The following is a 23,871-nucleotide window of genomic DNA, read 5'->3' on the forward strand; positions in this document are numbered from 1 at the left end:
GCTAATTACGCTGTGGACATTTTGTGTGTGCGGAGAGATACTGCAGTCTACAGCTGTTTGATCTGACAGAGCGAGCTGTCCACCTGCTGCCTCTTCTCCAATCACCTGCCTCGCCTGTCGCAGAACAGCAGCTGTGCTGTGAGGCAGAACAGACAAACAGGGACACGGAGAGAGTGACGGCGCACAAACTGCACCCATCTCGTCTTTCTCCAGCAGCTACATTAGTAAGTTGTGTAACACCCATTGTATTCAAGAATAGGGACGGGAACTGTGAAGCAGTTTCAAATTGTTCAATCTTTTGGAAACGTGAACCTTTGAGCTTATCAATTCCTTTTATCAATGCACATTGCAAAACAATGACTTCAAACTCATGCTTCCACTAGGGATGGGAATTGATAACATTTGACTGATACTAATGCTATTATCTATTTTACTTATCGGTCCAATTCTCTATGGAGTCCTTTATGAGATGGAAGAAACGGTCCAAAGCGTGGCCTCATCACACAAACAAAGACGACAACAGTGCTGCTTGTAACATCTGTAAAATGACACCTTCAAGTAAGGGTGGAAACACAAACATAGTGCCACAAAATCCACTGCTTCTGTGACTGAGGGCAAATATCCTATGTGATAACATTAGCACCATGCAGGCAGGCGCGGTAGAGTTTTTGTTTGACTGATAAAAACGAATGCTGCACAAATATTCTCCCATTTAATTCATTTTGGATGATGACAGGAGCTTTTGCACAGCAGAGTGGCATGCATGTGTTTTTTCTAAAGTGTTCAGGCTTTTGGGCTGCTTGATTACCACAAAACTAATAATCAGGGTTTTTTTAAATTGATATTGAAATCAATAAATATACAGTGTATATATACATGTGCTGTCCTTGACAGCATTCATGTGAATGAAAATACAATGTAGCATACTTGAATGCATTTCTTTCTTACCCTGACGGTCACTAAATATTGTGACAAAGAGTGAGTTGTTTAGGAACTGAGAGTATTAAACCTGTTCTCACAAACATACTAAGATACTGACAGCAAATATAATAATGCTCATTTTGCAGTGATTCATTTTTGAAACACTGAAACATTTGTTTGCATACTGGCTCCTTGCCATATTGAAGAGGAAACGGTTAAAGTTTTTGAATTGTAGGGGAAGCTCTTCCTCGTGGGGACAGAATGTATTTCTGTCCCTCTTTTTCTTTAAACAAGGTCCTGGAGATTATTTTTACAGACTAGGGGATGTTGTACTTATGCCGTGGCCAACACCCAAGAACAGGAAGCCACAGTTTCTATGAAAGTCCACGAGATGGAAGCAGATAGCGCCAAGGGAAAACAATATTTTGGCTGGAGCTCATTCTGGTGGCCAATTAGACCCCAATGCCTGTATGATTTACCACTTCCTGTACCTGCTTTTATGTGTTTGGGGCTGCTGTGTGGAACACAATGACCCCTGATTAAAGATTGCGCTCAGGCTCTGAGACGGCTGTGGCGCCATCCTTATCAGATGCCTACTTCTCAGAACTCAGCAAGACCACCTGAAGTCAATGGTTGTATGGTTTGCAACACCGACATATTCAGGGATGCTTATTACAGACCTTATTTTATTTATATATTTATTTATTTATTTATATATATATAATGAGTATATATATATATATATATATATATATATATATTCATAAGCTACACGGTATTTAATCTCTTCCCTTGATGCATAAATGTGTAAAAGGCATTAAAGATTGCTCGTCATTACTGATTTGTAAAGGCCAATCATGAATACGTACATGAATAATTAACTTGAAATGTACATTATACTTAATGATTTGAAGTCAGTGACTATTAAGGGCCCTTTGTCTTCTAAAGCATTCACTGAGACACACTGTATATGCAGAGGGATTGTTTATCTTTCCTCCACCCTTTTCTGTAGACATGGACTGGAAGTGAAGCCCGGATCTTGAATGGCCGGGTGGAGTGAGGGCTATGAGGTCACACTGTTAATTGCATAATGAAACATGTCTGGGTTAAGATAACGCCTCAAAGAAACCGTTATGTAACCCAAAATCGTAACTGGCTGAAATCTGATGAAAATGTGCAGTGCAGTCAGACAGTATTAGCACAGGGATATGTTGATTGTTTTCTTGACTGTGACTCCAGCACATTACGTTTAAAATTTAAAAGTTACTATTAGCTTTGAGTGGCGACTTTTCAGCTTTAAGGATGATTTTTGGGTATCTATGTTGGATGTTGGTGCTCAACACTCTTTTTTTGCTTACATACACATGTGCATGTAACTTTTAAAACTGATGAAACAGATTTTCTTACTGCACCTTTCTGTCTTTATTTTTATATCCTATTAGCACTTCTTTAATTCTCTCACATATAACATGCAGGTGATATGTCATATATAATTATGTTATTATTTGTTGGTAGCCTGTATGTAATGTGAGCAATTATCGCTGAAATGCAAGTCTTTTTACATTTTTTTTGCTGCTCCAAGCTGCAATGTCATCAGTTATAAATTTGTTTTTTATTGTGGGAGTAAACAGTCACATGGTGTGAGAGTGCATGGAAAGTGTCAGTTTCATGAGTCTCACAGTCATTGCACAAGAGTTAGCAGTTCTGCACAATAAAATTTCTGTACTAAATTACCTGCACCAATGCATGTACAGCTGAGAATTCTGTGCACAGCTCAAATTTTACATGCACTACCATGCATATGTGCATGGTATTTTGAGCCGTCACTGTGTTGGACTTGGTGGCTCTTTGAGTAAATGATCCATCAATTTAAGGACAGTGGAGTAAAACAATAGTCTTGAATGAACAAACTGACAACCAGTTTTTTTTAAGGGCAAATAGCAGAGTCCTCTTAACTGGCCAAATCATTTGACCTCAGTCCAAATGAGCATGCATTTCACTTGCTGGTGACCAGACTGAAGGCAAAAAGCCACTGAAACAAGGAAGAAATAAGGATTGCTGGAGCAGAAGTCTGGCAGAGCAGACTGATGATGTGTCTGCTGATGTGCAAGGCTGTAGATTTTAGACATTGATTGAAAAATTAAAAAGTATGCCTTATTTAAGGGAATTTATTTAGGTTTGTTTTAACATTCAATTACTCCTTGTCCCCTTAAATTTAGGACATACTGTTCAAATGTAAATTCTTTATCTCATCTAATGTGATTATAACACTATGAAATCAAGCACCCTCATAGTGATTGTTTTCTTTCAAATCTATTGGTTTGAGTACAGAATATGTTTACCAGGTAAATGCAACTTGTTACTTTTGTCTTCGGGGGGGAAAAAAAAGTCCCTTTTGAGCTTCTCACTCGCTGAAATTATGCAAATACCAATAAAACGCAGATCAGTGTTGTGCTTTTCAAGTAGTGGGAATTACTTACTATGCCAACATAGTTTAATTTTTCTCAGGTGTCTACCATATTTGCTTTCATTTTATGGTTTTCTTCAGGAAACTCCTGTAATTTCCCTGACCCTCCAAGGTAATCAAATGAAATCAACGTTAATTCCTCTTTTTGTTTGACGGACAGGCAAAGTCTCCAGAACATCTTGTTTAACTAGAGTCACACACCCACACTGTCTTTTCACTGCAAACTGGCACCTTAAAAGCTCCTCACGTCATGGAAAAAAAGTAATTCCAGTGCCTGATGGTGGCTGTGTACTCGCTGGTGCCTGTCAGTTCATGTCAGTTCATCTAACATATCAGAGGAAGATGATGCTTCTCTACAAGAAAGCAGAATACTGGGTGCTTTATTTTTGTCATCTTTGTCTTCCTGCAGATGTCTTCAGCGTTTAAGGTTTGCAACTAAGGAGGCTTTTACATCTCAGCCTGGTACTGAGCACACTGACTACAAAGTCCAGTTTTTTATGTGTGTACAAAGTGCACTGTACCCGCACACACTATATTAATCCGTGCCTGAGTCTTCTTGAAAAGTTGGCCTCAAGTACAGTTCATTTGTACTTGGGTATGTTTCGCATCAGGTTTGAAAGACTACTGTGCCAAAACACAGAAGTGGACTGCTATTTAACTCGATTAGCAGTTGGAGAAAAGAGTTGCAAAAGAATTTATAAGCGCCGACTTTCTCCCCCCAAATCTACATATGCATGTATCACAGGCAGATCTCATCTTTAAACTACACATTCATGGGGTGGTGCAGTCAGAAGTGGGGTTCAGTAACAAATTTGCTCATTTTAAGGGTACCGACCAAATTATATTAGTATACCCAGCACTGATTTTTGTTAATCGGTGCTGACTTCAGTACCTTAAACCTGAAACACACTGCATGCGTGAGCAGCAACCTCGTCGAACTGCTGCGTCGTGCACATTTGCGGTGTTCACACTGACCACTGAGTCTGTATTTCCACAATTATAACATCTGTTCCACTCATTTATCAAGCCATGAAAGCGCCTACATTGTAACCAACACGGTCCTGCAAATATTTCATGCTAAAATGCCTTGTGTCAACAACTGACGGGACTCACGCAGGAAGTGTGGCTGCTCTGATCTGTTGACATGAGCGCAGAAAAATTAAAAAACGGGTTCCGAGACACTCACGTGCTGCTCACACATGCCATGTGACTATGGCTGTAGCACTGATCCGCTGTGATAGTTTTGTTTCTTTTCTCTAATATTTTAGGAATAGCCTTGTGTTACTGCTAGAAGAGCAGACTCACATACATGCACACAAAAGCAGACAGACAGACGGAGACAGAAGATAAGCTCTGTGTGTGATTAGAAAAGAGCTGAGGAACACAATTACTTTTTAGTCTGCCATGTCACCCCTGCCGCTTGCTCAGAAATTACGTTTTTTGTTATTACAAAAAAAGTAAATTACCAAAAAAGTACCTTTGCTTAACGATAACAAAAAGGCCAAAGGGTTGTAACTGACATTGTCTCCAAAATACAAACCATATGAGGCATAATGCAAAGGTTGACTCCATTGTATGGGATTGGGATCTTGTGATTGCCGCTCTTTTCTACACTGTAGCCACAACATAAACAATGTTATTTTTGATTACGCAAGTGTACTCTGATTAGGAACAACATTACTAATATGAAGGCTGAGCGGGGGGGGTAGTTGTACTCAGACATGGTACAGATCAAACGCATCTAATACCTAAAACGTCATTGTTTTGCAGTGCTGTGTTTTTGTTAATTACCGCAGTAAAAATAGTAGTGTACAGCGTCTCAGGGTAATAAGGGTCAAACCTTTTTTTAAATCTCCATCTCACTCGAGGCAAGGTTCTGTCTCTCCACAAACACATCGGCTTGGATTGTAGATTTGTTTTCTCTGAGCCTCTTCCCACTATGACACCATGTTACAGCCTCGTCACACTTTAGATTGTGATTATTAACTTCCCTGGAGAAAAGACATTTAACCTCTACTTCTCTTCTTTACAACATTTGGCTTCAGTTCAACTAATTGGCCATTAGATTGCCATGAAATGTTTGAGAGAAACTGCTAGAAGTGGAAGACGATTTTTCTTGACACTGGTTTGCTTTATCGCCTCTGTTGAGATGACCACTCTGATCCGTCTGATCCTTTGTGGTCGAGTCGTGGGAGCTTGTACCAATTTCTGAAAAGCAAACTCTTTTTTAGAGAGCAAAGCTTTTGAGAAAAAGTTGAGTTAAATCCGAGGAGCTCTGTGTCTAACGCAGGGGCAGAAAGTGTGTTTGGGCTTGAAGATTGTTACTGTACAAGAAATTAATTTGGCCAGCAACCTCCGTGGCAGGCAGACAGCAGCACAGTGCAGCTTTTGGTTGAGTTCTGCTAGAAGCATAGTGGCAGTTTGGGCTACAGGGGTAGGAGAAGATAGATGAAAGCAGATCTTCCGGTTGGACTAATAAAACAGATTAATATCTAAGTGAAGAACCACTCCAGACCACCCCAGGAAGTCATGTGAAGCCAGGAAATCTGGGTCATAATTTAAACTGAAGGGACAGAATCCGTTAACAAAACTTGTGTCTTATCATATCAGTCATCTCAGAAATCTAAACTAACTGACTCCTTGTTATATAAAAACCAATTTGAACTTATGTAACAGGGGTCAGTGAGTGACCCGCGGCATCAGCAAAAGAGAGTGCAACTTCAAAATGACTCTTGTGGAGTTTCATTTTGATGGTTGAGATAGCAGAGGATTATTGATGATCCATTGCATCTGATGATTCATTGGATCTTGTCTGCTTTTTATGTCACTTTGGCTTTAGCATTACACTTAGGTTGAAAGTAGTTATCTTATCTGAACCTCCTGCCAGCTATCTCCCCGAACAGCCAGACCTTTAATCACCTGTCACAGTTGGTGTCTGCGGTAACTCCAAGGAAGCAGATACTGTAGTGATTCTGGATACAATGATGGAAGTTATAATTACTGTATGAGGCCAGTATTCATTATATTTATCAGATGTTATTATGCTGAGAAAGGTCTACAAAGGAGGGGGGGTTGTTAGAAGGATCAAATCTGCAATGAAATGGCACGTAAAGAGGTCTTCAAAGAGATTTTTTGATTTATTTCAATTAAAATCTTGAATGAATTCTTCACTTATCAGTATAGCTGTAAATATGATGATTTCCAGCAACAAAAAAAGCAGTGGAAGTGCACTTATATCAATTACTTTCTACATGTTTTGTGGATAAGAACAACTTAATAGCTGAATTTGATAACTGTTATGTGAATGTGTGTGTGGAAACAGATATGTTGGTCCAGATGTGGGAGCAGCTCTGCTGTAACAGCCTGTTCTGTCCCACAGCTGTTTTCATCCCCTCAGACTGATTCAAAGGCTCTTGATAGAGGAAAACAATTACACCTTAGTGCATGTTTTGATCTCTTTATAAAAAGCTTTTTGTTATACTACTACTATTATTGTATTCTTGATTGTCAAACACGACACTGTTTATATTTCAGTTTACTAGTAGTTTTCAGTTTCCCAGTTTTACTGTATTTTGCATCCAAATTTGTCACACATATAGAAATAAATATGAGCTAAAGTTGTCTAAATCATGTTTACACACTGACTATGAAGCTTTCTATTTTGGAACAGGTTCAATTTTCTGCATTTATTTCGCATCCGTCAAAAGCCTTTATAGAGTTGTTTGACCAAAAGCAGTACAGAAAATGTGTCTTGACCTGCAGGACACTTCTGCAACAAGAGAGAGGAAAGGGGTGTGAAGTACAATTTCTTAACTCAGATAGCTTACTTTCAACAGATCACGCACAGACAGAGAGAGAGACACAGTGTGGAAAAAGAGAGGGAGGACAGCTTAGCTCCTAGAGGTTGCAAGAGAGCCAAATACTTAAACTGGACAGAGAGTGATGACAGTTTTGCTTCTCTACACCTCCTCTGGGGAGAAGCAAAGGTGTCTTTACATCTTGTCTCATATTGCAAATGTTCACAAAGAATGAAAGAATAAAAAGCATCACACTCAGTGTGCAAGATATTTATCTGATGATTAATTTAAAAAATTTGCACACACAACACACTTAGTGTGCAGAGGCCTTTGCATTACATAGGAAAAAATACATTTGTCATATTAAACTTTCCATAGGGTTTTGGAAAAGTCATGGAATTTTGTTTTGCATAATGAAATTGTTGCAGTAAGTTATGTCATATGATGGCAAATGTATTTTCTGTAGCTGTTGAAGTAACAGTTCAAACATGCGTAGTATTACTTTTTGTTTACCATCATTTTTTCCTCTCCCTCTGTCTGTAAACTGACAGTGAAGTTGTTATATTGTATCATATTGTTTCATCTCATCCTCCGTCCATACCAGATAGTTTATGTTTGAATGGAGTTTAATCTAATATGTTTGAAAAACACCAGGCAACAATTACTATTGTTATTATGGGTCATTGAAAAGTTTTGAAACTTTGACCATGAAAATGTGTGGGAACCCTGTTTCAAAAAAATAGAACTGTAAACACACCTTGAAAAAAAGCCAAAACCAAATTCAGATCATCTGTAATTAAAAGGTTATTAAAAGATGGATTAGAGGATAAAATGTATCTACTGTCTATTTAGACTATTCATGTCTTGTTAAATTTGTCATTTCTATTTATGTCCCTATATCAATTAATTATTAACTTCAGCAGTTATAAATTGTCTGCCAGATTTTTTAAAAAAAAGAACCCCCTCACATCATAGTGGCATACACATCAGTGATGTCTGTAAATGCAAATATTGTTAGCAGTTTAATCAAAAACATATCCAATCTACTATTTATGACACCTCTCCTCATGGCTCATGTGAATTCTGTGATCATTTATTTGATTTTTTGCCATCGGACTGTTTTAGTAATATAATGACATTCAGTAGTATTTTGATTTTAGACCCTCCCAGAGGACCAGTACCACATGCTTTAATGCAAGGATCACACTGTTAAATCTGCTACACATTCAATGAAAGTAATGCCTTGTTGCTATTTATCATTTGGGGAAAGTAAAATGAATTGTGCTAATGACGTTTAATTACAAGATGTCTTAAGAAACACGGCTCATTCTACTTGTTGGGTTGAATTTTTCTACTCCCGTTCTCAGCTGGCAGACTATATAACTTTCTCATTGTTGTGCTGGAGTCTCTACAATAAAGCGAAGGAACACAAAGAGATTATTTTTGGTGTGCTTACTTGCTTGCTTCGTGCCTCTGCCTCTTTGTTCACGACAGAACTGACAAGGTCAAATAAACGCACCTTTAATTTGGTGAAGTGTAACTGAAGACTCACTCATGCATCACCCTTCGTGTCCCCCGCAGTGACCCTATATGCCTTTTTTCATTCTTGCGAACTGCGCTGATATATTGAGTACCTGTTCCTTCAGATCTCCTCTGAGAAGTGGATGTTAGACAATGTTGAGAAAAAAGCTTTCGAAAGTGCCGAAGCAGTCTCTGCAATTATTTTCACGTTTTATAATTCCTGGGTAAAAAATGATTCACTGTTCTTCATTGCATATTCCCTCACTTGTCTTTGAAGCCTACCGACGCCCACTGAGGGCATTATGGTTTTTTACCTTCATGGTTCACTGATAATTGAGTCGTCTTATGCAGACCGGCCAGTAAAGGAATCTGACAAGGAACTCCTTTGAAAGTACAGTTTCCTATGAATACAAAATCACACGCACAGAAGATTAAGGGCTAATTGTACCAACTGTTGGTTCACTTTCATAAACATTCTTTCCTTTACCTGAAAGTTTCGACTGTTTGTCTCGGTGAGACGTGTGCTGGTATGTTGAAGCTTCTCTGTAAAATTTTGCCTTAATAAGAACAGATTTCACTTGTTGAATGGTACAGTCACGACAGCAGAAAAAGAGCCTGTCCTTGGGTGAACTGTTATTCAGTCACATATTTCACTCCGGTGTATCAGTTTGTAGTTTTGGCAGCATGACCTCATTTAGACTCAGGAACAGTCAGTCACCAAAATTGGCTGCCCCAATTTTGCCAGGATGATTTTCCTCACTTTGACTGTAGTTGTATGCAGTCTCTCATTGTTGCACGTCTTACAGTGAAACCCAGACTCCCTCATGTCACAGAAATAAAAATGCTTGACTGAGCCCAACCCTAGGAGGGTGTTAGTGAATCAGAAAAATTACGAAACTTTAAGCTGGTAACTGAACTTGCAAACTGTATTGTCCTTGGTTTCTTGTTTTACCCAGTGCATTTGAGAGTCTGTATCTGTATATTGTTAAACCCTCACAATCAGCATCATTCGGTAGACTGAGTCTGCTCTCTTGTTCTCACAGTCGATTCAGCTGTGCGCTGAACTCTCCCTTCCCCTCATCACATCCAGCCATTAGGTCACAGAGCTGCCAGGAAGCATGTAAAGAGATCTGCGGGACACACAGACAGTGGAACCAAGTGATGCTGGAGGAAGGGACAAAGTCTGTCGCTTTGCTTTTTGCAAAGGAGCTTTGCTGCCTCAGTTTACAGTAGACGGGACTGAAGCGTGCTTGTGTTAGTACCACAGAACAGCCATGCCTCAGAGTTCACCCTGAATGTGCTCCACATACACAAAGGCTCCATACAACGTGCAAATCCATATTTAGTTAGTCCATACTGCTCTTATAGGTGGTAAAATATGTATCTGGAATATCTAAGTAATGGAAAAAGTCATGTTTGAGGCACAATGCTTATGAATTTCTTGCTTATCTGAGTGAAGGATAATGTTGGTGGTATGACTATAAAGATGGCAATTTCCGTCTGTCCGTTAGCCCATCGGTCCACCACTTTGGTCCACACTGGAATATCTCACTGCCAGTCTGTCAAAATTGTGATTAAATAAAAAGATTATGTTAAAAAAGGAAATCTTTTGCAGCACCATGCGTACCATACGTCCTGATGATATGGAGGGTTACTTATTTAAAGGAAAACCATAACTTAAAGCTGTACAACTTGGGTTCTATTTTAGTCTCTCTGGCCATTTGTTATGACAACATTGTACTGGGTACCCATGGTCATGGAAAACCTGGAAAAGTCATGGAATTTTGTTGTGTGCAATGAATGGATTATGAAAGCGTAGCGCTGCCACACCGGAAAAGAAGTGCTCAGTATCATAATAATGTGAAAAATAACTTGTTATAACAATGTTTTTCACATTTTTATAAAACATTTTCAGGTTATTATGTCATACAAACTTATGTTTTAATGTTGTTGCTTGTCAAGTTTTAGCATGAAATATTTCACGTTAAAGCAAAATGTGAGGACCAAAATGTCCCCAGAAGTACACTGCCCTGACAAGCAAAAATAAAAAACAATTTGAAAAAACAGTTGACTGAGGCGTATCCGACTGATGATTCGGATCTCCGAATTTCAGGGGGCAGCCCTAAAGTAGAGCAGGTCGTCTAATCAAGCAACTAAGGAAAGCCTGTACAAGATATAACAGTCTCCCTCTCTCTTCATCTCTCCCTCTCCCACTCCTCCCCTCCTTGTCGTAACATCAAAGACTGACATTACACATGAATAATTAACATAGCTTATGTTAGCGAGCTAACTACTTTTTCACCTACAGTCTGTGCAATTTATTTCAACGTATTTGCTGAGGTCAGAAGAGGAGTTTTAAAAGAGGAAATCTTTGTGTTTTTTTGGGAGGCACAGTTGGCACTTTTTTTGGCATTAAAAAGTTGTTTCCAGATGTGGTCTCTAGAATCTGCCTTTTGATTTATAAAGTCTCGACAGTGCAACAGCTACATAAAAAAAAGAAAAACACGTCAAAATTAAACCCGTAAGTTGTGCTTTAAGCTGTTATTTCTAATGTTTATAGCAGTTTGGTTAATCATTTTACCAGTCACCTTTGTTATAGGGATGCACGATAATATCCTCACATCATCACTATCAGCAAATATTGGCTTTAAAATGAAATATCAGAATTGGTCAACATGCTTATTTCTGCCAAATTTTTTTTTCTTATTGAAAAAGTGAATGTGCAAAACATTAACTCCTTGAAACCTGGGAAAATTGGCTTGGCTTTTTCAAAATAATGAAGAAGGCAATAAGCATCTTTTAAAAAAATGACCAAGAAATTAGTAAAAAAATACAAGAAAATTACCTAAACGCAAAACAAAAACTGCTTGAAAATGATTATAATTAAATTATTTTAAAATATGTAATAATAATAACCATTAATATATAGTTTAGTAATTGTGAAAGGCGTATAAATGCAGCACAAGAAAAGTGTGGATCCAGGTTTCACATGGCTAACTCTTTTCATACACTGAAAAGCATCGTATTTTACATCTCCATCTGCTGGCGGGCCAGCAAGATAAGAGTATGCAGAATATGATGTTATTCCACTACAGAAAAGACTTGATCACTTAAATTAGGTGGGGAAAATATATATTGATATCCGTATAGGTTATAGACAAAATGAGTTGTTATATATTAGCATATATGATATCAGCAAAAAATCCAATATCATGCATCCCTACTTTTTTCCCTCATCCAAATAAAGATGCCTAATTTCCAGATTTATTTTCAGCCTGTGTGATTACCTGACTACCACTTTTTTTCCCATCTGTCTTATTTTTTAGTGATCTTGCCGTGCTTTGAGAGCTCGGCAATTTTCCTCAAATGTATGGTTTTGGAAATGTCAGTGGCTGTTCCACAGTAAGTGTTTACTGGCTTATGTAAGAAAAATGATCTCTTATTACCTGGTCATCAGTCGACTGATTACAGGATTGGTTGGCCTGTCCCTATATTGTACAACAAGCCCTCGGCTCATCAGTTGTCTAACCTGGACATTTGATACTCCCCAGTGCTACATGCCTGTGTCTCCACCATCTGGAGTGTAATCAGCATATTGAAACTGACAGCAGTAATGTTCAAAATGTTATCCGATGCTCCTGCGTTCACTGGAGGGATTCTGCATTATACGCGAGGCTTTGATCGCACTTGCCACTGCTCCAACTGCAACCACCATTGTGACCTCTCTCAGTGCTGCCGATACCGTGCCTTATATCTGCTGGTCATGTTTTGTTGTCAGTGCCACTCATACATATGGGCTGATCAGCGTAGATTTTTGCAAGTGCTTGTGTGCCAATTCTGGGAGGTCTGCCAGGCGGCATACAGCATGGATGCTTTCTCTCAGAGGGACAAAACGGAAATGACAAGGCAATTGCCATTCTGTCAGCATTGCCATGGTAGCACAGGCACGGCTGTTTATCCCAAGGTTAATGGGATGACGCCTGGAACTGAGAGTGCCAGATTGAGAGAAACATGTGCCTGTTTTACTTAAAACAAGAGTGGTGTCACGTCGCACAGAAGTGAGCACGTAACAGGTCGGATTAACAAACAATGTGGACTTTTTTTAACATCGCTCGTCTGAATTCTAGCATTGATCAGAAATTACTGAGAGGAAACATTTTCAAAATATTGATGTAGATGTGTTTTGTTACACATCTTCTTGTAACACCTTATAGGGTGCAGAATGCTACTGAAACTGATAAAAGCTGTGCTCTTTAAGAACTAAGAGTTTTGTAAAGACGGGGTAAATGCAGGCTTATGGGCATTTTAGCATCAAACCTGCTAGAATCCATGTCGGTGAGAGTGTCTTTGTATGTTTTGTCCTGATATGTTTATCTAGCTGTATGCTTGTTTTGCTGCTGCCACATTTTTGAATTTCTTTGAGGTGATGTGCGCCTATGATATTGATAAGCACAGTAAACGCTTAATGTCTACACACACACTGCGCAACATTATGCGAATACTTCAAGGACATCATACGACACAAATGAGCCACTTTTCACTATTTTCTTGCAATAAGTAGTTGTTACTGCCTTGTGAAAACAACTAATTATATACTAATGTCCTTCAGAATCCTGTCATTTTTCTACTGCAACAACAACAAAAAATTATATTGGGATCAGTCTGACAGATGTTGCAATTTCTTGCAGTTGTTGCGGGAATGACGTCCACTTTTGATACAGTCAGGCATGTTACCTCATGTCTGGAATATGATTTGGAGGCCAGGGCGTCTAATTAACACCGCGATGCTTTATTTACGTTGGCACTGTGACTTTCAAAAAATTATAACTCCTGAAATTTGGATAATGCACTTGGACATATTGTGATTTCAGTAATATTGTGATCAATCTTGGTGTCTGCAGGCCCTTAAAAAGACTTAAAATGTCTTAATTTCAGTTTTATAAATGTTAGGCCTAAAAAGGAATTAAGTAGCCTTAAATTTGACTTTGTGAGATCTTAATTGCCACATTTAGTTTAATTTAATTTATCCAAGCTTTTCTGGGTCAGGGTCCACATTTCTGGTGTAACAAATCTTCAGACCTAGCACAACTTCATACTTGCACTTAGGTATTGCTAAAATCTATGTAATTAAACTTATCTGACTCTAATATTTATATTCCTCAATAAAACCTACCTCTGCACAGGACCACAAATAGTAGGTCTCAAAAGGTCTTTAAAAGCATTAAATTTAATGTCTGAAAAAGGCAACGCACTGAAAAAGTGTGAGGCACAAATACACAAAAGCTCAAAAGTTCTGTTAATTTTACAGAAACAAAAAACACATTCCACAAACAATAGCAAAACCATATACTGCAGTTCGCCATAGGTACATAACAAGCGAAAGACTTAAAAATAAAGTAATCACACCTTGCTTTCAGAGTCTCAACAAATATAGAACATAACAAGCTTCACAAAGGCAGGATTTGCTGCAGGGCTGTTGTATCGGAGCAATTCAGATTCACCGTTTTTTCTCTGCAACAATGGTTATAGATACATTCTGCCAAATATTGTCATATCCCTGGAAGGCGAGCTGTGATATCAGTGTAACTCGCTGGTCTTTGTCCATCATAAGTGTATAAAATGATCCACATACTGCAAGAATTACCTTATTGCACCTATAAAGATTTTCATTTGAGTAAGTGTGTCGCGCAGCCCGGTGTGTGAGAACCGTTCTCTCCGTGCCGTATGCTGAATGTAGTTGCAAATGTAGAGTGTAATGTTTTAGATAAATCAATCGACAACATTTTTAAACATGTACTTATTTTTAATTTGTTCACCTCAGAGTGGCAGGGCTGCAGTGGGAAAGGCTTAACCACTAGGATTATAGTCATTCTGATGGATGGCAATGAGACAGATTAATCGACTGCAGCGCAACCCTCACTTATCTGATTTTAGCGCTGCTCCTCCTTTTCTGTTCTTGAAAGGCAGAATTATCTCTCTAGTAGTAAATGGGATGTAATGTGTGTTTTAATGGAAAATTAGCAAAAGATTACACTTTTCAATAGTTACTCTTTGAATAAAAGAGGCCTGGGAAACATTTCACTGGGTTCAGTACACTCTACTTACTACAAAATGTGTTTCTGATGTGATAAATTCGCAGCACTTTTTTAACTTAATGATATTTATTTATAGCTTAGCTCTATCTTTGTGTACTACCAATAAATCATGCGTTGTTTCTTCTGCTTCTTTCATGCTCCGAACATCAAAACTGTTTTTCCTCACAGCTGACCACTTGAATTTGTTATTATTGTGAGATATGTCAGTCATATTTAATGAAGCCCTGTATATCTCAGCAAGATCTCAAATGGTTTTTGTAGTTTGCCACAATTCACTTAAGAGGCAAAGGAATAAAAGCAACAAAATGGGGGTTGAAACTGCCCACTGGAGAACCTGAATAGTTCTGTGTTGTTTATTGTTGGTAGCCCACATAGCACACTTTGTCTGTTAGGGGAATGGTAAATTTTCAAAGCAACTGGAGGCATTGTACTTCAGACAGCTCTGCCAAAGAGAATATATATTTTCTGCAAACACAAATGGGGATGGAAGTAAGTCATAACCAATTGCACAGCTGCCTCAAGTGTGTACTACTTTAACAGTATAAATATACAGCTAACCCTGCACAGTCTGAGCTCCAATGTTTGTCCTTAAAAACATTCAGAGACATATACTGAAAATTAAGTTGTGTATACCCTTGGAAATGATTTAGCTCGCCTCACAAGCGCCATCATTGAATAAAACATGTCATAGCCCAACAGACTCTGGATTTTTGAAACAAATACCGATATTTAGTATTTTACATGATTTGCAGGCCAACTTAATGTTATTTTTGTGTGTGTGTGTGTGTGTGTGTGTGTGTGTGTGTGTGTTTTGTTTTAAATATAAGGGCATAACAAAAACAGTCAGATACAGAGATTTTTTTTCTTAATCAAAAAAACATACTAATCATACAGTTGATGTTTTGGGGGTCTGTGAATGCAGCACAAGCGAAACTTTGTTTTCCTCAGCAGCAGTTTATTGAACATGAGTCGCAGGTTGGACAATTGAGGAACAAACTGTTTGATTATAACACTGAAGACTTCTTTTAAATCAATTTGTGGTCTGATTGACCAGAGCTGATCAGATTAAATTGATGGATTAGGGGAGCAGCTGCTGCAGAGGCGAGTGAAAGCAAACTTTCTCCTGCTGCTGTTTCACAGGTTAGGACCAGCACTCGACTGTGGTGTTAATGGTTTTGATAAAATGCAACCCATTTCATCTAAAGTAGATTGGAAGAAACAATCGACAGTACTTTTCCCAGAAAATCTATGTGGCGACAGACGATGTTGTGTTGCTTATCTGGCATTATCTGGGAAACCACAGTGATGACAGTGTTACTACATAAACTCAAACCTTCTTTTGCACTTCTGTTATGCAGTTTCTAATGTGTTTATGCCAAAATATCAGCAATAGGCTGATATAAACCACTATATTAGCCTGCCTGACTCATTGGTCTACCTCAGTGGCTCCAGATGTATGCTAGACATTTATATCACTGCAAATCAAATGGAATAGTGGCAGAAATAATGGTTAGATATCTATATTCTATTAAATCATGGTATAGAAAAAAAGCAACAAAAGCCATCAGATAAATATTGTTTAGACTATAGGGGACATGGCAAAGAATTGTGATTTAGTATTGAATGTTTTACATTAAATAGAAACAGAGCAACATGAAAATCTCAGTGCAGTCTACTCTCTGAAACCCAGATTTTGGTTACACTCTATGGTTTGACTCCTGAAGCTAATATCTGCCTCTTTTTAGTTTGCTACATGTCCAGCTTTTTTCTTCAGCTGTCCCATATTGATTTTGTTGTCGATTCTCAGTGAGACTGGCCTCGACAGCAAGGCTTTTTACATTGCAGGGAGTCATCGGCTTCAGTGTTTATATAAAATGTATTGCTTCAGGGAGCTTTAACATTTAATCAAAGAATTGTTTAATTGAAGTTATGTTGATGGCCAGGTTATGACTAAGTTATCAGCAAGCACAAAACATACGAAAAGGAAGATTATATACAGTATATATTTATATATATGTGTGTGTGTGTAATAAGGCAAACATTAAATTTGCTCCATTTAATATAAATCTCCCCCTTTGTATTTATGATTGGCAAGCAGCTTCTTCTTGCCTTAAAATAATAGTATTGCATTCATTATGGGCTCTGTTCCAGGGTGAGAAATATTGGAAGTTGTACTGGAACAGACATATTGGTAAGTGTGAAGCCTTGACTGACAAATTTAATCCTGCTTGCTAATGCAGTCATTAGTAAGAAATGCAGGAAACCTATTCCAACCTTTAAATACAATCCAGACTTTACCAGCCCATAATCTTGCAGGTGATATTTAGAACACAGTTGAACTGAAGTTCAGTCACTGGACAAATCTGGGACATTTTCAAGTTTTTATTGCACTTTTTTCCAAACCTTGTGACATATTCATTAGAGAGACGAATGAAATGATTCCTGTTTATGTGTCTGAGCTCCTGACAATGCATGTTTATGGCCATTGATGTTTCAACGTGGTAAAACATTATATATTTTAATATAATCCTGAATGGCGCTATATTTTTTCGAGGGATTCGAGCACAATGTCTTCGACTGCAAGGTGTTTATACATTACAAGACATAAAGCCACCCTTGATCCAGGGTGTTTTGCCGAAGAAAGGTTCTCATATCTTTTTTACAAGCCAGTAGCAAAGTTGCCCTACATCTGTAGGGAATGGGATCATGAATATTGTGTTAACCCAGAAAAGTTAAAATCCATGCATGCTTCCTTGTTCCCCTGATCCCTGAGCTTTTGTTGTTGCATTGGCCCATTGTACCCTAGAAGAGATCAAGGGGACCCCTGTCGGTTGTGGATTATTCCTTTGTAGAAGCGCCACTGTAGGGGATAGAGGATTAAAAGAGCAGACAGTGGATGGGGATTCTACAGGAAGTTCGTTTGCAGCACACACTGCACATTAATTGTTAAAGTGGAGTATTTTCATTTGAAAAGCCTATTTGGTGTAATGTTTTTTTTTTGCTATTCAAACCTATCCAAGGCACAAACCCATTCTAGGCTCATTTTTAGTATGTGTAGCACTGTAGAATTTGCCTCATTTGACTATTTATATCATATATGGACAATTAACGCTGGAATTGCCTGTAGCCTGATGATGAATTTTCATTGTGTTTACATGTTTTCCCAGCTGTTGGAGGGGTTTAGAGGGCACTGCAGCTGAGTGAATATAAAAGAATCATTGTCCTCTTTCTCTCATTTCCGTTAAGGGCACATTGAAGCCTGGCCGCTGCTGTAGCAGTGATATTGTCACAGTGTTTCTAATTCTGTGTGTGTTATTGTTAGAATCTGGTGACTAGTCTACATTTTTCATAAGCTTTTGTTTCTTCTATTCCTGCAGGAAGCCATGGACCTCGAGGCTGGGCGGCCTCATACCCAGAATGTGCTGCGAAGAACCAATCACCTGTGGATATTGTAGACGAACAAGCCTCGGTTTCGGAGGAGTACCAGGAGCTTGTGCTTGACAAGTTCAACGCTGAGTCCTCCAATCAGACCACCATGAAAAACACTGGAAAGACAGGTCTGCATCACAGAATCAGTTACAAACTAATGACACCACACAAACTTTCAGTTTCTCTTTACTGTATTACTTTTTCATTATCATAAACCTGTAATAATACCAGGAGGCTGCATAGTAGAGTTGGAATGATTTTCAGTTTTTCCGGTCCATACCAACCTGCAGTAGGAGCTTAAATCGGTTTAATTTTATGCAGAACAGCTGAAGTATCATTTGTTTTTATGACCCATTCTAGTAAATATAAAAAGTCCACATCAACAGCCTGTGCAGATGGCATCAAAATGCAAAATCCAACTTGTATTCTAAGTAATAAGCAACATGACAAGGTGATCATCATAATCTTATGTTTATAAACTCACTACCAGAGTCAATAGTGTCTATGTTAAATTCCTCGAGTACTTACTTTTAAATATACTGGTTTTTAAAGTTGTTGTTTTGGGGTTGTTTTTTTATCTCAATGCTTTGTTAAATATTGTCACAAGACATTTACAAAACCTAATGACTCTAAAGCAGCCCACTGGATGCACCCACTTGCTTGTAGAACCAGTAGACTTGAAAGTCTTGTAGATTGTAGTCGTGAAAACTCAAACTGCTCCAACTAGGCCCAAACCTAGTGTCGAGTTGGGCAATTTACTGTTGGATAAATATGTATCAGTTGGCAGTGATTGTGTCATATCATTTAAATTAAGGTGGCTCTCGTTTAAACCTATTGATGCAAGCACTGCTAAATCATTTAGCAGCTAAGTCTTGAGGCAATATAGATTTACAGATTTTTGCATCACTGTTCAGGAGTACCTTCATTTTCCGAGTTTTTTAATCAGTAGCATAGCCAAAACCAGACATTCTGTGTGGTCGTTTTATCTTTAAACAACTACATATACCGTATATATACTGTTATGCATCGATAAAGCATAAATATCACAAATTCATTGACAGATTTGAAGTACTTCCAATGGCAGATTTCAAGTCAAAGCTCTTTTTCAGTGAAGCACCTAGTACTCACACAGTATCAGCCTGTCCCGATGCTTGTAAATCCGACTGTGATTTTAGTAATTCTTTTGTTATTGCCTTCATTGTACTGCTCCCTGCTCTCCTTTATCTTTCTCCAATCCTCTTTGTATCAGCCTGCATGCCTTGTTTACAGAAACATTTTAAAGCTTACTTGATTAACTGCCACTTCAAACCATCGCCACTATTTCTTCTTGGGTTTTTTTCAATCAGCTAATCCGCGGACCATTGGTGTGAAAACCCTGACCTTAATTGATCTCCTCTGCTTCTGGCACTGTTTCTCTCAGAGAGTAGTTTCATCTTTTGCGTTTGATCATAATGAGAGTTGTTAGCCTCCATGACAACCAAGACCGCTGGGACAGCCGAGCAATGCTGCAGGCTGCTTATTTACAAAGATGGAAATAACACGGCTGGCTGTAATTTTGGGCACAAATAGTACAGAGGGAATTTTAGATGGCTAAGCACTGTGAAAATCAGGAAAATAGAACAATGTTGCCACAAAATATTGTTATTGCACACACTATTTAGATGAGGTTAAATTAATATTCAGCAAATTCGCAACACACTATAATAAAATTAATTAAAAGTGTCCCCTAAATTTATATTTTATCAGACTTTATTTGCCTTTACTGCTGCTCTTTGGAATAACAATGACATAACATGACAGGTTGACTTGATTGCTCATTATGATTACATTTTTTGATTGAACAGTAAATGATATATTACATTACCAAGATGAAATTCACTTCAGCATACAACCTGCTTGAAATATTTAATAACGTTCAATAACTTTTAAGATTATACATATTCAGTGATGTTTATCAATTTTCAATGTAGTGAGTCCTAGGGATCCACAGGTGGTCATTGAAGTGGGTCCATGGGAATCTGAATGAGTCCCCAATCTTTTTTTTTTTTCTTTTGATAAATTATAGAGTTTGATGCTATATAATTCTAATTATGGTTAATGTATGCATGTTTAAATTGTATCCCAAGTTTAAACAAAACAACAAACAAACAAAAAAATATCACATTTAATAATTTTATCTACAAAACCACAGATTTTGTATGGATCTACATTACACAAATGTCACTGCTTGAGTTGAGTATAGAGACAACCAAAATCATCTACCCAGGATCAAGTAGGCCTAAATCATCACATCCCCTGGCTGGTAAAGCTGCACTGACATGAGGGGATACAACATGCTGTCTGTTGTCTTTTGTTTTTGCAATAGGAGAACAGGATATATATATATATAATAAATATAGTAATTTCCTACATTTGTGATTATGGATATGTTTCATGAACCTAAAAATAAAAAGTTACTGTCCGGCTCTCCCCAAGACCTCCTGCTGCCCCGCTGCCTTTGCCAGGAAACCGCAGCACTACATTGCTACAAAAACTTCAAAACCAAAGTTGAGAATAATGTAAAAAGCAGTGAGTGAACTTTCTTCAGCATCGCATAGTTGTGTGGTTGTCTTCTTCACTTGAAATGTGGATGAATGAGTTCATTGACTATCTTTTGTGCAAGTTATTTATCCTGTAAGATATTTGTCCTTCATGTTATTGGAGAAAGGAACTTTCAGAATTTTGAATGTGATGCGATTTTGTCCTCAAAAGAAACTTTGGCCCTCTGAGTTCTTGTTTTCCACATCACGACTTGCCGAGTCCAAAATCTTTTATTTTTCACGCGCCTTCCTTGACAATGTTTTCTTGTTGAATTGTTGAAGTTGTTAAAGATGACCTCAAACGCGACACAGTCTATCAAAGCCCATTGTTGTCATTGTTTGGTTGTCAAAGCGCTGTGGCTCTCAGGAGCCGAGCAGGGGCCCAATGGTGACACTTCACTCACCTATTACACGACTGCTGTCACATATGATCATGGCTGTAAGCATTTTGTATCATGAGAAGTCAAACATGTAGTATCTCCTCTCATCTGAGCCGCAATGCTTCACATGTCATGTCGCTCTTTGTCCGTTCATATACAGTTTTGCCATGAGATGAGAACTACTGTTTTTTTGGCTTCTTCAGTTATTTCTTTACATTTTTCTTTAACCTTTTAAATGTATTTTCAAAGTATATTAGTTTGTGGTAGGTATTAATCACGTATGATGCAGCATAGACTCTTAGAAATGCGTGAAAATAATTACAATTCACCAAACCCCAGCAATGAAACAATATAAAGCATACATTATTAGAAATGCATCACTATGGACTCACTTTACTTGACACATACAGTGATAACTTACTACAGTTGACTGTTGAAGTGTGTATAAGTGAGTATAGGTATTTATAACACATTATAAGCCCACTCAGTCAGCCTCTAGTTTATAATTAGTTGAGCATTCATAAAACCCTTTCCAGTTACATATCTTTATAAGTCACATCTACAATGTTTTATTACAGTTGATATAGTGCATTAGTAAGCATAATATGTTTTTATGAGTGTAGTCATAAAGCATTGTTAATGTACTATAATTCACTATAAATGCCTTCATATTGCATGATAGATGTGGTCTTCATAAAAACTGTTGCCCAGACAACTGCCTGACTTGCAGTAATCTCAGTCAACTGAGGGTCTCCGATCGATGATTGGAAATTCTGACTTTTATGGGGCAGCCCTGATATTTTTAGGTTCATAAAATGTCCAAATTAATGGATATGTACAATATGACCATAGACAGTCCTAATCTTATTTCACAATGTCATCTGTGACACAAAATGCTGGATTTACTCATCTCATTGATAAACCGATGGTGGTTACCATCAAAGGTAGCTTTCAGCTACATTGTAATAATATGATTGTGCCACTAGGGCTGTGCTATATCATATCATTCATTTTTATACTAGAATTCGGTTTGATATGATAAGAAAAATTCATATTGTGATAAAGACAATTTTCCAACTTGCAGGCATCATGATGTGTTACCATTATGCACGGCAGCAACAAGTACGGCAGAAAGCGAAACTGTTACGGGTTCTGCAGTGAAAGTTAAGTTCCAAAAAGGGGAACGACTGTGATTGTGTGGAATCAGTAGCGAGGGTACATTTTCTGTATTTGGCCATTGTTAACAGTATCTGTTTCTCATTTGAGTGATTGTTGTTGTTCGCATTCTAAAGAGAGGGGATCATTTTTGTTTAGTTTTTGAGGATTATTTGAAGACAAACTGTTATGTTTATGCTGACATATTAACTATTTTTTTAGTTGCAATTCTATATTCTTAAAAATACTAATCAAATATTTGTCAGTATATTGTCATATCATCATTAATATTTTTAAAAAAGTAGTCTGAAATATTGTTATATTATTTTACGGCTAAATGGCCCACCCCTATGTGTCACTGATTGATACTGTACTGGCTCCTGTTGATGATGACCCGATGATGCTTTACTGTCCAGGGGACGCGCCTTGAAACAATATTTTCCCCGGTTGCCGCCATCTCGCACACAATGATATCCCATTTGTATGTATTTGGCAGTATTATAGACGATAAGATTGACACATTGGATGCCAATTTGAAGCATTTTCCTGATAATAGTTCTTGCTGTATCCATTAGCAAACATTGCATCTTTTTTGATGCTGCCACTCGGTGGTGCTGAAGTCCAAAATCCTGCACAGACGAGCTTAAACATCCTTCATACTATTTAAAAGTCAATGCTGTAATTAAGAACTGAGTGACTAGATCTTAAAAGTTCATTGAGATTGATTTCACAACATTCCCTTGTGCCTTGACCCGCTTTGAGATTGAACTGATTGGCTGCCATTCAAGCGGCGTTCCTCAACAAAACATTTCTCAGTAAAATTTCAAACAACTCTCAACCAAATTCATGAGGAATCGGAAGGCCCCAGAGACATTTGCATTGATCAAGGATTTACTTTCCCTCACACTCCCCTTCTCTCGCTGGCTGTGATTCAAGGTCTTTTTGGCTTAGCTTCTAATTCCTGCTCTGCTGTTGGAGGGTTCAAACACACCCAGGGCCGCATCTCTAATGAAACTCCCAGGACCAGGCAGCATCCCCTTTCCTTGACTTTCGTTGTGTTGCAGACAGGATTACACTTCTTCAACAACAGCAGAAAGAGGGATTTATTACCCTCCCTGTAAATATGCATGTGTTTGCAAAACAGTTGCACAATTATGATCATGTGATGGGTAGCTCTTTCCCATGCAGACAGATTTTCACTTTGACCTGATGCTTTCAGTGATGGAAATCTCCTTCATCTAAGACCTTTTCCTTCGTACTGTGGGCCATCAGCTTAAGCAGCACTGGCACGTTAATACTGCTGGCAGATTCTTTCTTGCCTCACGACAGGGGCTCAGCTCATCCCTCATCACACAAGGTTCTCCTCTCTTCAGATCTCCTTGTCTCTCTGCTCCTTTTCTCTGGATCTCACACTCGTCACAATTCTTCCTGCTAGAAATCATCGCGCAGAGATCTGTTTCACTTACCTTGATTTCACCCATTCCCTCTGCACAGCTTGTTCATCGTGTCATCTGTGTTTACTGACAG

At 38.2% G+C, this 23,871-nt stretch overlaps 1 protein-coding gene across 1 annotated transcript in view; it reads left to right on the plus strand.

Annotated features, from left to right (window-relative positions):
* Window positions 1–23,871, plus strand: part of ca16b (carbonic anhydrase XVI b) — a 139,849-nt gene that overhangs the window by 55,274 nt on the left and 60,704 nt on the right. Inside the window, exon 3 of the mRNA XM_042507475.2 lies at window positions 18,179–18,358. Within this exon, the coding sequence (XP_042363409.2) occupies window positions 18,179–18,358 (180 nt within the window). The remainder of the gene's footprint in view (window positions 1–18,178; window positions 18,359–23,871) is intronic.

Source organism: Plectropomus leopardus, chromosome 2 (assembly GCF_026936395.1).
Source record: "Plectropomus leopardus strain MGB_pleo_1.0 chromosome 2, ASM2693639v1, whole genome shotgun sequence".
Classification (NCBI taxonomy): Eukaryota; Metazoa; Chordata; class Actinopteri; order Perciformes; family Serranidae; genus Plectropomus; species Plectropomus leopardus.